Genomic DNA, 15,379 nt, shown 5'->3' with positions numbered 1-15,379 from the left:
CAGTTTGAGACCTTAATTAGTAGACAGAATTTTTAAAGGGATACTAGCTTGCAATTAGAAACAAAATAGTTGCTATTAACTAAATGAAATAATGTGGTGAGAATTTAATGGGAAAGTTCCTCTCTCTCTCTCTCTCTCTCTCTTCCCCCCCCCCCCCCAGAAAAGTGTAATGCTCTAGATCTAGTCTGTCCTGCTTAAAATCAGTGTTTCAGCTTTGACTTGCCTGAAATGTGAATGGAGGCCTATTACTTGGTGTAGAGAAGAGAGAATCTGGGTTTGCAACAGTATTTTCTTTATTCAGTAATGTGAGAGGATATTTGTACCCTAAAGAAACAATCCCAGTGCACGCAGGGCAATAATTGAAATGTAAATTTCAAATAAACTCATCCTTTTGTAAATAAGCTGAGGGCCAGCTACCTTTGCTTTTAAGATTCTTCCTCCTCTTTGTTATCCACTCATACAGCAGTAATTATGATTATTCCTGGCACACTGTCATCAGTACAGGGGTATTTGTACTCTCCCAGGTGTACCCTATGGAACCTCTCCAGCAAACAATGACTACAGTAAAGCAGGAAATACATAAACCTGACTAGTGCCTGGGCCTTGAGCCTGGGAGGGGGCTCATTCCATCCCAAAGAGAGAGGTCCTCTGATAGGAGCTTGCTTGATGCTGTTATATCGGACTATGTTGTGAATGTCTCTCTTTGCAGTATCTCTTTGAAAATGGACGAGTAGATGACATTTTCTCGGATCTCTATTATATACGGTTTACCGAGTGGTTACATGAAGTTCTCAAGGATGTACAGCCCCGGGTCACCCCTCTTGGTAAGAGCTTTTTCTCTGCTTTAGGAAGAGGCCTCTCAGACATGGTGGGGTAGGGGTGGGATGCAAGAGAGCTTTAAGCTTGCTGGTGTCATCTTTCTGAAAGCTGAGACTAGAAACGGATCTGAAGAAGCACTTGAGCAGAGGAACATCCCTTAACTTTCACTGAGCTGGGGAGGGAAGTTCTCCAGAGCCTGCAAGAAGTACAAATATTTCAGAGGGTTTTGTGCACCAGACTCCAGTCCTGACTTCTGTTTTAAGGGTTTAGTTAGGCTTGATTCTGTGCACCATTTAACTTACTCTCTAAGGGGTTCTGAGAACTTGTTAATCTTTAGGACATCGGGAGTGTGGGGTTGATGCCCCTTCTAAGGAATGCATGAGTTGTTGAGCAGAGATGGATTCATAAATGGCAGATGAAATTCAGTGTTGATAAATGCAAAGTAATGCACATTGGAAAACAGAATCCCAACTATCCATATAAAATGGAGTCTAAATTAGCTGTTATCACTCCGGAGAGAGATCTTGGAGTCATTGTGGATAGTTCTCTGAAAACATCCACTCAATGTGCAGTGGCAGTCAAAAAAGCAAACAGAATGTTGGGAATCATTACGAAAGGGATAGATAATAAGAGAGAATATATCATATTGACGCTATTTAAATCCTTGGTATGCCCATGTCTTGAATACTGTGTGCAGATGTGGTTGCCCCATCTCAAAAAAGATATATTGGAATTGCAAAATGTTCAGAAAAGGGCGACAGAAATGATTAGGGATATGGAACGGCTTCCATATGAGGAGAGATTAATAAGATTGGGACTTTTCATCTTGGAAAAGGGATGACTAAGGGGGGGATAATATAGAGATCCGTAAAATCATGACTGGTGTGGAGAAAGTAAATAAGGAAGTGTTGTTTACTCCTCATAACACACGAACTAGGGGTCACCAAAGGAAATTAATAGGCAGCGGGTTTAAAACAAACAAAAGGAAGTATTTCTTCACACAATGCACAGTCAACCTGTGGAACTCCTTGCCAGAGGATGTTGTGAAGGCCAAGATTATAACAGGGTTCAAAAAAGAACTAGAGAAGTTCATGGAGGATAGGACCATCAATGGCTATTAGCCAGGATGGGCAGGGATGGTGTCCCTAGCCCCTGTTTGCCAGGAACTGGGAATGGGTGACAGGGGATGGATGACCTGATGATTTCCTGTTCTGTTCATTCCCTCTGGGGCACCTGGCATTGGCCACTCTCAGAAGACAGGATACTGGACTAAATGGACCTTTGGTCTGACCCAGTATGGCCATTATGTTCTTATACTACCTCCTAGTGGCTTACCCTTGGTGTCCAAGAGGCAAGCGATCTGATTTGAATTGCAATGCATTTTGCTTTTAGTGTTCTGTGCCACTGATAAGCGACTAGAGCAGCTTCAAGTGATAAAACCAGAGATTTGCCCTAAGGCGTGGCTTGTTCTGAACTTAGTGCATTTTGGAATCCATTTGTGGGTGGTTTTAGGCAGAGCCTTGGAGATGTTGCAGCCAAAAACTTCTGAACATTAAACCCTTCATTCAGAGTAGGGTCGGGATGTCTATGTGGGCTTCACTCTGTACATGTGAGTGTCCGATAAAGGAACAGACCTCGCATGAACAAGTTATGCTATTGCTGCAGTAGGGAAGATTACACCTACTCAGATGAGAACTAAAGGATCACATTTTCAGGGGACAGAAATCTGATTCTTCAGATTTTTATTCCCCTTGCTCTTAGTTTGGTCTGATCATCTGTCAATCCATCTTACATTTGTGTTCAGATACTTCTGCTTAAGTAGTGTGGTGGGTTTCAGATCCTTTTTTTCCCTCTGCCTGTTTGATTTATGCTTTGTTCTCTGTGCCATTGCATGAGCTCTGGGGTTCATACTGTTTGTTGTGTTGCTGTGTATCTAGGTGTTTGGAGTGTAGAATTACTCTTCTGCACAAAGGAAAATCAAGAGTACACATATCCAAATAGTGTGTTTGACCCTGTACGTAGACTGAAGATGCACATAGGGCCAACAGCTCAATTTGTTCCATTCCATCAGCTTGCTCATTCTTGCTTATTAAAGGTTGATATCAAAATGAGCAACTGTGAAATGGGAGAATTAATCTGTTTTCCCTTCCCTAAGGAATCTTTTTCTAGTGTGTATCCCTGGAAGTGCCTCTTGTGTTCATATGGTAACTACCTCAGTGGGTGATGCTGACTTCTGATTGTTGCAGGTTATGTCCTCCCCAGCCATGTAACAGAAGAGATGCTGTGGGAGTGCAAGCAGCTGGGAGCTCACTCTCCTTCCACCTTGCTCACTACACTGATGTTTTTTAACACCAAGTAAGTATTTGGGACAGTTGATTTAATGGCCAAGGAACTTGCAGCATCCTTGACAGGAAACTGCATTGGACTAAGATGTGGTCACTGCTTTTTAATGGTTAGGGACATGGGAGCAAATCCCAGAGCAGTCCCTTTATACAAGAAATTATATGCAGCAAAACAAGGAAGTTAACTAACAAAGAGAAACCTGGACTTGCATCTGCCTTTTCTTGTGTTATGCTGCTCAGAATACCACCTGACTTTCAGATGCTGGTTTGAACCCTGGCTGGCTCATAGCGAGTAAAGATCGCCACTTCACTGTCAGATGAGAGGCTAAGTAAGGCTTTGTTTGCCCCATAAATGTCCTGTGTCCTATTCTCACTGTTCAGGTACTTCCTGTTGAAAACGGTAGACCAGCATATGAAGTTGGCCTTCTCCAAGGTCTTGAGGCAGACCAAGAAGAACCCTTCCAATCCCAAGGATAAGAGCACGAGTATCCGGTACCTGAAGGCACTTGGCATACACCAGACAGGCCAGAAAGGTAGAGTGTACATGAGGAGAGGAGAAGCCTTCTTGAGAATGTCTCAGATTGACGGACCTGGTCTGTACTAGTCTTATAAAGAGACTTGCAGGTGCCTTCAGGTGGGGTGCAAGAAACCAATGTCTTTGACAAAAAGATCCTCCCCCAGTAGCTTGGTGATCAGAGATAAAGCACGTCTGTGTGTTTTGTGAGAGCATGATGCCTTCTGACATAGGGTTGAGTGGCTGGTAGCTGATATTTATCTGAGGCACACAGGCCTCCATCGGAAGAGTTGGGGATTAGTTTCCAGTCTCATTCTCCCAGGCAGAGGCACTGTTGTGATGCAAGGGCCTCTGAGCAAGGAGAGGAATATGAGTGGAGCTTGTTCTCTTCTCTCCATGGAAGCACTTGACTCCTGGGAACATTCATGGAGTTTAGAGGTAGAATATGGCCTGTTGACCTAAGCTTCCACTGGCTCAGGTACTGGCGTTTCATTTAACCAGACTTCCTGCCTTTCAGGGGTTCTAGCTAGATGGTGGGTTAATGTGTGGGTCTTGGTGATAAAGCAGATAGCCAAAAGCAATACCTGGAGGTTTCTGGCTGATAACAAGTGAGCTGTGCTTTGGGGCAGTGATCTGGCTCCTTTTACCTTTCCTGCAGCTGGTAACTCATGAGATGACATATGATGACATAGGATTTGCAAACATTGAGGCTGCTTGACGTTGCTTATTTTATTATCTACTATTGTTCTACTACAAACAGTTTCCTGTACTCAGTTTGACACACTGGTTTTTTTGGGGGGGGTTGGTTTGCAGTTACAGATGACATGTATGCAGAGCAGACTGAGAATCCAGAGAACCCCCTGCGGTGCCCCATAAAGCTCTATGACTTCTACCTCTTCAAATGGTGAGAGCTCCTGTCACGTGGGGTTGCTTATCTTCTATAAATGTGTACCTAGATAGCTATCTTTCTGCAGCTATAAAATGCAAACTTTGTCTTTGGGACAGTATTTCTCTCTCCGTAATATCGGTATAGTTTGTATGTTAAATACATTAACTATGTAGGGGACTTCAATAGGAGGTGCATGCCCATAATAGAGGGTAAACTTTGGTCCAGAGTTGCATTAAATTTTTTTTACTAAAATCCTGTTTTGCTCACTATTTGAAGGGGCTAAATCATGAAGTGTGAATTGTAAGTGTTTATCCCAGGGTTTACTTGTGGTGATAGACGTCAGAGTGGTTGAGCTTGTGCAGTGGCCCCTTAGCCCACAGGTGCACTGACAGCACATCTGATGGAAGTGCCCTCTGCTTTGGATGAGATGTTGGAGAGACCCAGGTGGTGGCAGCCACAAAAATGGAAGTTTGTTTTGAATATTAGACATGAGAGAGGTCTCTTAGTAGCTGAATTTGTGTACACTTCCCTCCATGGACAGCAACACAACTAGCTTTACTGAAGTGAAAATGGAGTCTGAGAAGAAAACTGACTCTTAAAAGGCTAAATGGTAACCTTTGGTACCCAAGTGAAAGGAGTTTAATCTTTCCTAGTGAATATAGGTCCACTATATAGCGGGGGGGGGGGGGGGGGGCTCTTTATTGTTAGCCTTGACTTAGTCCAGTGGCTGAGTGAGTCATTAAGACAGAACTCCCCTTTTTCCCCTAGAGGAGAACTGTCTAGGGCTGGGTGGGACCCATTGGTAGGAGAAGCTTGTCCTACCATTGCCCATAATTGTACCTGTGTTTCCATGGCTCTTCTAGTCTTGCACCTTTCATCAGCCCAACATTCACTGTAAGGAATCTTAAAGCCCCAGGGGGAATAGGGTGAGGTTACCTGTTCCAGGACATGTTACAAGCCTGCCTGTTTCTGATTTTGTTTCCCCCCTTGCAGCCCCCAGAGTGTGAAAGGCCGGAATGACACATTTTACTTAACTCCGGAGCCGGTGGTAGCCCCCAACAGCCCGATCTGGTATTCCATCCAGCCAATCAGCAGAGAGCAGATGGAGCAGATGCTCACTCGGATCCTGGTGATACGAGAGATTCAGGAAGCTATTGCTGTGGCTAATGCCAGCACCATGCACTAAGGCATCCTTCCCAGCTCAGAAGGGGGTGGGGTGGTGGGGGGATGACGAGCAAGGATAAATTGTACAGACTTTTACACTAAAGGAGATGCCTACGTTTTGTTTTTTATTGGTGTAGTTATGAAGCCCTTTTAGGCTTCTTCTGTTTAAAAGAATCTAAAAGGAAAACCTACCCATTGTGTATCCTACCAAACACACTGAGCTGTTAGAACCATTGGAGGCTGCATTTCTCTGCCAGCTCAGAGCTGTTGAAACTGCTGGTTGACTTTGGTTTTTTATGATGTAGAAAACAGAACATGAGCTATGGGATTGGCCTGGATGGCTGGGGCCTCTGATGCCTCCTCAGAGCACGTGCAGCCTGGAGAGCGCAGAATGATGGATGGACCTGCTCAGCCAGCCAAGGAGAGGCAGGTGTCTCTCCTTTGTGCTCAGACATTAATTTGCTGTTGTCCTGGAAGAAGAAGAAGAAGGAGGAGGAGGAGAGTGAACTGCAATTATGATTTCTAAAAAACAATTTCTATTCAGACCTTTAAGTGACATTTTTAGATGTTAAAAGTAAAACAAAAAAAAAACAAACAAAAAAAACCAACTTTACCACACTTCTTTTTTTGGCCTGACATTGAGGCCTTAAACCTTGAGGCTCCTGTGCCTGCTGGAGTTCTTGTACCATACACTTGTGTATCATATAAAGATACCGCCCTGTTTCTCTTATGTATTCTTACTCTAGTTGTTTATTAAGAATGACGAGCACGTCTTTTCAACATGCCATTGAACAGTGTCTTTATTTGGGGAAGAGCGCAAGAGCTGCAAGAGGGAGCATTTTAAAAAGATCAGTGTAATTGGGTTGTTCTCATCCCCCCACATATGCTTTTCAGTGTGATTTCCCCTGGACCCTTTTTCTCTTTCCCGCCCCTCCAAACTTTGAAGGTCCGAAGGAATTCACTCCTGGTAGAATGTCCAGGTCCTTCTTTAGTGTTGCACATTGGGTCAGCTTTTTTCTTCAGTGTAATAACTTACCGTTGAGAGAAACCAGTTTGCTGATAGAACTTCATGTCCAGCTAGGAACGAGGGATTTGCTATTGCACCAGATCAGCTTATTGGTCCATCCAGACCAGTGTCCTGTCTGCAGCAGAGGCCAGTGTGTGGGGCTTCAGGCACAGGCAACGCCTGCCCCCAGCCTCAGCCCCAAAGCACCTGACCAGTGGCTAGAGGGTTAGGGGAGAAAACGCTTTTCAGGCTGTATGGATGGCTTGCTCGCATATCGGTATCATAGTTGTATAGTTTCAAGAGTTGTCAGGGGTTGTAATTCTTTTTTAAATCAGACCCACGGCACTTGCCTCACTGCATCTTCAATGGCTGCTGTATTTTGACAACATAACATTTCTGGTGGCTTCCGAAGAGAATAGATTGTCCGCTGTGCTTGAAATCGGAGCTCACTCTAGCGAGGCTTGAGGTTATTGAGCTACCAGCTTCTTGGACATGAGGAGGTGACGCTTCTTGAATCTGCCTTCCCCTCTTCTCCCTCTATTGCAGTCCTGTAAATGGAAGCTCCTCCATTACCGTACAAGAGTCTTGAGGCTTCCATTTGTCGCCTCCCTATTTACATTTGCAAGCAGGGTGTGTCCTCCCTCTGATCTGTACATGTGCACCAAGGATAGACTCTGCCCCTAAATCAGGACTGTCCATAATGTTACCTGCCCATGTGCCATCCTGTTTGATGTGGAGGCGTGTCCAGTGAAGACTTCTGGTCCTAGCATGTGATACTTGGGCTTGGTGGAAGGCTCCTTGTGTCAAACCGTTAGAATGCAGATATGCCGGAGTATGAACATGAGGAGGGATTGGCCCCTGAAGAGAACTTTTCGAAGCATAACTTGGTAAGAAATGTTTGGGTAACTGGGATGCTGCAGGAAGTCGTGCATCCCCTGTATGGTGGGTTTGATGCTCCCTCTGTTCCTTACCGACATCAACACCCAGAGTGGTGAGCTAAGCAAAGTCCCACCTCAACGACTGCTGGCAGTATCTGGCTGATACTCTAGTCCCTGTGGGGCAGGAAAAGAGAATGGGGACAGGTGGAGTGTAAAGCTGCCATCATACCCTCAGCTAAGTGCAGCAATCGGGATTATCAGCAGCACTTTTCCTCTGGCAGGGAAGTGTCAGTGTTGGTAACACTTCTTGGCTTGGCTACTATCCGATGCCATAACCTCGTCACTGTGTTCCAATGACCGCAGTATTCTCCAAGCGCCAGTTCGATTATTTAAGGACATAGTTATGGGCTAGGTAGCCATTGCTCTGCTCAAGGGAGCAGAGACGCATGCGTATTGTGCTACGGGTGTCTGGGCCTGCATGGAGCTAATCTCTAGATCACTTGGGTAAACAGCTGCCCTGAATGTTGGATTTGAGAGGGGAGCATCCCGCCTTCTGCTCAGAGAGCAAGTGACCCTGAGAAATAAGCATGTGCAGGCTAAACACCCATCCTCAAGTCACTGTCCCTGGAATGCCGCATAGGAGCCTAAATCCAGCCTTCCCAGAGGTCGGAGTGGGCCCATCCACTGTTAATTAAATCCGAGCGCAATATGAAAATGGAAGCTGACTGGCTATTCTTTCCTCCGCCAAGTACTAAGTGGATGGAATGGTTTGATATATGGCTTCACATAACATTTTTGTGTAAGTATAAACTTGCCAGAGCTTGAAACAATTTGGCAGACAGACAAGACCCAGCAATGGAATAACAAGGGATGTTGCAGGTTAGGATTGAGTTGAGGTACACTGGCAGAGCTGTGTGGTGAAGCTGTATGCCATGTTGCTTAAAAATATACTTGATTCTCATGTATTTATTGCTGTTCACTTGCTACTGTAAAGAGCAAATGAATCAAAAAATGTAACTGGTGGAGAGTCAAGTAATCCTTTAGGATCTCCACTCAGCCTGGAGAAGCACAACTCACTTGAACAGTATTGGGAGTTTAGCAGGCACAGAGGGCCACATAAACCTCTAAATCTTTATTGGGTTTGCCCTAGCAAACACTGAGGATTTTCCATCCCTGGCCTGTCTTTTTGCTTTCTCCTGTGTATGGAAGATGGTGTTGACTTGAAGATGTACAGTGTTCTGTACTGTCTGGTATCAAAATGTCTGATACCAGTTTCATTTCTTAGACTATCCAATATACTATGCTTTACAGATGACTTCACAGAACTTGTTTCAGTCTGCACAGCTCTATGAAACCAGTTTAAAATGTCTGCAATATTTCTGGAGTTTAAACCCTGTACGCTCTGATAGTGAAGAGTGATCCGACCCTTCCTTTCTAGAAAGGTCACCCTAAAGCCTTATTTTTAAGGACTCCTGGAAGGAACTCTACCCAGATTAGACAACAGCGCTCTGTTGGCCTAAGGTCTTACCCAGGTCATTGGCAAATCTGCTCCTGGTTAAATGATGTAAAATAGCTCTTTAGCACGGTTTTCTATATCCAGTTTTTCCACTCCCTGCTTGAGTTTCAGTGATGGACATGCCACCTAACACCTCTTGAGTACCAAACACCTTGCTGTTGTACATATTTAACCCAGAATTTACTCCCTTCCTTTGCCTTGTATGTGCCACTGATACAGGGTTAGCCTTGTCTGTTCTGTCTCCGCTTGGTTAGTTATTTAGTCTGAGGCCCCCCTGCATTGTTTGTTTTTTAATTGTTCTGTGCCCATTTGTCTCCACAGAAAGTGTAGCATGATTGAACATGGTGGCTTTGTGAAGCTTCTTGTGTTCTAACCTCTGACCTCCATGTATTGTCCTGTGTCTCATGAAATTGCAATATAACTGCTCTCCTACAGGAAACTTAGTCTGTTACATAGACTTGGTGTCCACTGTGCCATCATGTCCTTATTTCCTTTTTTTGAAGGTGGTCACTACTGTAAAATTGGAATGACCAAAGCAGTGGAGGACAGCCTGTGGAAAACGATCATCCCCTGGCCCCTTACTGCAGGGGGAGGGAGGAAGAGGACAGTCTAAGTGTAACTTAATATAGTTCCTTCATTTTCTAACTTCTTGATTCCTAGACTCTCGTGTTTCTGGGAGGAGGTAATCTCCTGTATGTCTGAAGCTGTTTCCAAAGCATGCTGCCTTGGCCTGATTCGTTGTGGGAGCTAGAACTTCCATTTTAGGATCCAGAACCTGAAAGTGACTCTAAACAAGAGTCCTCCCTTGCACTGATCCTCACCGGGTCGAAATGAGACAGATTGCTCTGACCTAGGAGAGAACAAGTCCATTTGCCTGGTCAACTTAGAATTGAACAAAAGCTGTGTCCACCACCCCAAGTTCTCTTGATCAGTCGCCACATAAAAGAAAGGGGACAGTGGCTGAAAAGAGCCCTTTTCTGTCTGTATGGGACGGAGGGTTTTACTGTTCCCTTTGTTTGCTGGACTGTCTGAGGGGTTGCATGATGGCTGCACACTAGGTGTAACCTATTTAATAATGAAATGGTTAATCTTAACGTTCTGACTCTTACATCACTGTTAAAATGGGATAGAAACTGCTACAGCCTCTGACATGGGGCCCTTCTCCCAGCTGCGCATCCCAAGTTGCTAGGTTCCAACAGCAGCCTACGGAGAGACTTTTCCTTCCCCAGATATTTTAAGGAATGCACCTTGCCCCGTCATTTCAGCCTGTTCCGTTTCATTGGAGCCAATGCATAGAAAACATCCAAGCTATTGCTGACATCTTCCTACTGTAAGGAGCATCTCGAACCCTCTTCCAGGAGAGAATGGTTCATGTTCTGGGGGTGGGGGATATTAAGCTGCCAAAAGACATGTGACGCAATGGCTGTGGCACTTTGCCTGCCAATCCCTTCCTCCAGTGTGGCTCTGGCACAGCTCTCAGCACCGCAGTAGACATTTTTGCCCATATGGCCTGTGCGCAGCAGCCAAGTTTCCAGTTGCCTGCTTCCAGCTGTTCTTGCTACTGAGTTAATCAGGAGGGTTAGGGCAGGACTGAGTCCAGCATAAAGCAGGAATAAATTGGGTCTTGGTCTCTAATGAGGGAATGTAAGAAAAGAGCATGGGGTGGGTAGGGGATGCATCTCACTAAGGCTGGTTCTAGTTGCAGCCCAGGTAATGGTGCAGCCTGCATGCCAGAAATGTCTTGTCCATCCTCCCACATTGAACCCTAGTCTGAACAGCATATGTCATTGCCATCCCGCAAAGTGACCTTCCAGCTCTCCAGTAGCTTTTGCCCCCTGTGAGTTACTCACACTGCAAATCATTTTAAAGAGATGAACTCAACTATTTTTTTAATTTAACTTTACTCTTATACCCTCTGATCTTTGTAATCCCCTTGGAAATGAAATGTCTTTCCCTGCAGCCTTTGTAGTCTGTTTGACAACCATTAAACCTTGCCTTGTGTTTCTAATGGAACAGAAGCTAACTTGCCTGTCTGTTTACTACTTTGTGCTCTAGTATCACTGCTGAGGTTAGGGTAAATGTGCCTTGCATTGGAATAGGGCAGCTGTACCACCATCGTCTTTCCTTTAAAATAAACAAAAGATCTTAAGCAGGCAAGACATCCTCACTTCTGGCACTCTTACAGTAGGCAACATTTACTGTGGGTGGAATGTCACTTTAGATATGTTTCGTTTTTTTTGTTTTGTTTTTTTTAAATGCTCTTCTGCCTGAGTGCTCAGTAAGACCAACTGGAACAACTGCCTTAATATCACTACTCTAAGCCACTTTTGGTATGTCAGTCAGGACATCAAATCCTAAACTGATAGCACCTTATCTCCTTCAATGTAGTCCAAGAAAATTCTAAATAGGTGGAAATCAGCATGTGGGTGTATGAATTCTGTAACGCTACCTAGAACAGTTTTAGCTGAGAAATGACCAAGAAATGATGCACAGATGTATAAAATCACAGCCAGGGATGTTATGAAAGCCAAGGACCATATTTCTCAACAGTTGCCACCCTACAACACAAACTGAAAACTTAACATTGCACAACCGGAAACAATATTCACTCCATGGCTGAAGAAAAGGAGTTTAATTTTCCTTCTCTCTCTTGAATGAAATGATACCGTTCTGAGTACTAGGTACAGCTACCACAGACTGTGTTGTACCTGTTAAGGAAAATTGGGAGTCACTGAAAGAAAACTGCAGTGATCAATTTCTGTAGTGACTACAGCCTTAAGTTATAAGAGCAGCTTAACAAAACAGTCACTGAGACACCATGCAATATGTAGTATAAAAGATGTGGTGCTGCCCTTAAGTATCAAGTTATTGGAATAAAGTAAACAAACAATCAACCAAAAGATAAACTAAACTCAGTCACCCCAATGATGGGCTACAGGCTGGGAGAGTCCTGCTGCCAGAACTGCAGAATCCCACCCTGCTGCACTGTCAACAGAAGAATCCTATCCAGTCCTAACCAGATTTATGTGGTAGCAAAAGGAGTGGGACTTTCAAAGCAGTTCGGCACCCAACGTGTTGAGCTTTCTTGAAAATCTGGCCCCAAAAGAGGGACCCTCTGTTGATTTAAACTGAATAATATGAAACTTTTTTGTGATTATTTTTCATAAACAGACAATGCAAAGTCCAAAAAGGTGCATGACTTAGTTGTATATGTTTTCAAGTACCCCATCCTTCACAGGAGCTCCAATAGAATTATGCAACTATATAATTTTACAACTCACTGCAACACCAGACAATACTACATAGCCATGGTTGGGCAACGGGTAACCGTAACAAAACAGAAAACCTACGTGAATAGGAGGTGAAGGGGTTAGGTGGAATGGAAGTCTGGTGGTGATTGAGCCATCTCAATGTTGTTGTTTTTGTTTGTTTGTTTGTTTGTTTTTTAAATAATTCAAATGTATCTAGAAATGGGGTCAAAATTTCTTCAGCTGCTAACTCATGCAGGTCTGAATACCACTTCAAAGAAGGGTGTAAAATTGGATAATCTGCCCCCTACATTAGCTCTCATTCTTTTAAATCCTAAAGTATGAGGTTTAATATCCCTTCCAAAACACATCCTAAGTAGACATTATTTATATAAATGTCAGTCCTTTTTGGCATCTTCAGCTCTTGACCTCAGTGGCTGCCTGTGGCAATAACAGAGGGTCCTGTGGCACCTTTAAGACTAACAGAAGTATTGGGAGCATAAAAATATGGAACGCTTCACGAATTTGCGTGTCATCCTTGCGCAGGGATGACATGCAAATTCGTGAAGCGTTCCATATTTTTATGCTCCCAATACTTCTGTTAGTCTTAAAGGTGCCACAGGACCCTCTGTTGCTCTTTACAGATTCAGACTAACACGGCTACCCCTCTGATACTGTGGCAATAAGTTACACAACGTTTGAAAAGCTGTGGAACTGACTGACACTGTTCCTTTTATCCAGTTTGTTTCCCACCTTTTTAGTTGTATGTGCTCTTTTAAGATGCAGGCAGAACAGAAGTTTATTTTATAGACTTTTATTGTGTCGTCCCTCCCCCCCCCCCTTATTGCTCTGGTTTCTAAGGTAACAATCCCAAACTCCGTTAATCTCTCTTCATGAGAGAATTTTCCTAGGCCCTTGATCATCCTCAATGCTTCTCCGAACACATGTAATATCCTGTCTGAGATGGGGGGTGACCAATCCTGCACACACAATCCAGCTGAGGCTGTACTGTTGAGTATATAATGGTGTATTCGCCTCCTCATTCCTTAGGCATCCTAAAATCTTTGGGTTTTTTAGCACAGCTGTACAATGAGCTGTGTACTATGATGTCCAGGTTCTTTTACTGTGTTGATACAGCTTACAGAGACTAAATTAACTGTATGAGTACTTAATTTCCCCCTCCAATGTGCATTGCTTTCTAGTTACCTGAGTGACTTTCATTTGCCATCATGTTGCCCATTCACCAAGTTTGTTTAGGACTCGTAGTTCCTCACTCTGCTCTGTCCTGACTAACCTAAATTACTTTGTCATGGGTAAGTGTTGCTACTTCATTACTCGCTGTCCTTTCCAGATCATTAAGAAAAATATTGAACAACATGGAACCTTGAGGCCCTGTGCTGTTAACCTTTTGCCAGGATGAATATTGACTATTTAATTTGTTTTCTGTTTCCTAGCCAGCTTTTGATCCATGACAATAGTTTGCCTCTCACCCCATGACTACTTCATAGTCTCTTGGGTGGGACTTCGCCAAAGGCATTTTGGAAATCCAAATAAATTATGTAAACTGGTTCTCCCTTCGCCCCTACTACAGAGAATTCTGAGAGATTACTGAAACATCATTTTCCTTTGCAGAAATCATGCTGATTAGATGCTCTCATGATGTTTCAGGTGTTCTGCTTTTAATTATAATTTAAACCGATTTTTCCAGGTACACATGTAAAGTTCACTAGTCTGTTCCCAGGATCACTGCTCAAGACTCTTTAAAAAATATTGGTACAACATTTGCTACTCTCTAGTCCTCTGGAATAGTAGCTGTTTTTAATATATTTTCAAAAAGAACAGGAGTACTTGTGGCACCTTAGAGACTAACAAATTTATTAGAGCATAAGCTTTCGTGGGCTACAGCCCACTTCTTCGGATGTATATAGAGTGGAACATATATTGAGGAGATATATATACACACATACAGAGAGCATGAACAGGTGGGAGTTGTCTTACCAACTCTGAGAGGCCAATTAAGTAAGAGAAAAAAACTTTTGAAGTGATAATCAAGATAGCTCAGTACAGACAGTTTGATAAGAAGTGTGAGAATACTTACAAGGGGAGATAGATTCAATGTTTGTAATGGCTCAGCCATTCCCAGTCCTTATTCAATCCTGAGTTGATTGTGTCTAGTTTGCATATCAATTCCAGCTCAGCAGTCTCTCGTTGGAGTCTGTTTTTGAAGTTTTTCTGTTGTAAGATAGCCACCCGCAGGTCTGTCATTGAATGGCCAGACAGGTTAAAGTGTTCTCCCACTGGTTTTTGAGTATTATGATTCCTGATGTCAGATTTGTGTCCATTAATTCTTTTGGGTAGAGACTGTCCGGTTTGGCCAATGTACATGGCAGAGGGGCATTGCTGGCACATGATGGCATACCTAAGTTCCTTCATAACTCTTGGATATACTGTCTGGGCCTGGTTACCTATTAGGTTATCAGTTTGCTTCAGCACCTCACCTGGGTCTCTGAGGGCACCTCATCTTTATTCCCAGAGAAGAGCAGGGCCCAGGGATGGATGTCCCCAGTGTTTCTGGCAGTGAAGACTGAGGTAAAATAAAATTTCTCAGTGGTGTCCTATTGTCCTTATCTTCCTCCTTGCTCCCTTTTTTTATCTCTAGTGCTTCAATGGACTTATCTATTCTTTTGCACACTTCCTGTTCTCGTATAGTTTAAAAAAACAAGGCCATTACCACCTTAAAGATTACCAGACTTATTTGGGCATAAGCTTTCACGGGTAAAAAAACCCCTTCAGCTACAGAAGTGGGTTTTTTACCTATGAAAGCTTATGCCCACCTAAGTCGACTGGACTCCTCAGTATACCCACAACAACAGACTGAGACTTGGTGTAGTTAAAGACTCTCTCAGGGGCTGTTGGGGGTTAAACCCTTACCTGTGTGAGTTTTAAAATTCATTTTGGCCCTTGTAATTTCCCCCTCGTTGCCGGCTGTAATTTAAACCAGTG

At 43.7% G+C, this 15,379-nt stretch overlaps 1 protein-coding gene across 2 annotated transcripts in view; it reads left to right on the top strand.

The window, feature by feature from the left end:
• Positions 1-6,509, top strand: part of QRICH1 (glutamine rich 1) — a 30,260-nt gene extending 23,751 nt beyond the window's left edge. The window contains exons 8-12 of one of the 2 annotated variants that reach the window (XM_065408783.1): positions 710-824; positions 3,066-3,174; positions 3,543-3,694; positions 4,489-4,579; positions 5,558-6,509. In XM_065408783.1, the coding sequence (XP_065264855.1) occupies positions 710-824; positions 3,066-3,174; positions 3,543-3,694; positions 4,489-4,579; positions 5,558-5,750 (660 nt within the window). In that variant the 3' untranslated portion in view covers positions 5,751-6,509. The remainder of the gene's footprint in view (positions 1-709; positions 825-3,065; positions 3,175-3,542; positions 3,695-4,488; positions 4,580-5,557) is intronic. The other variant, XM_065408784.1, reaches the window with a different exon arrangement.
• The last annotated feature ends 8,870 nt before the right edge of the window (positions 6,510-15,379 follow it).

Source organism: Emys orbicularis, chromosome 7 (assembly GCF_028017835.1).
Source record: "Emys orbicularis isolate rEmyOrb1 chromosome 7, rEmyOrb1.hap1, whole genome shotgun sequence".
NCBI lineage: Eukaryota > Metazoa > Chordata > Testudines > Emydidae > Emys > Emys orbicularis.
This window is presented reverse-complemented; position numbering and strand designations above follow the sequence as displayed.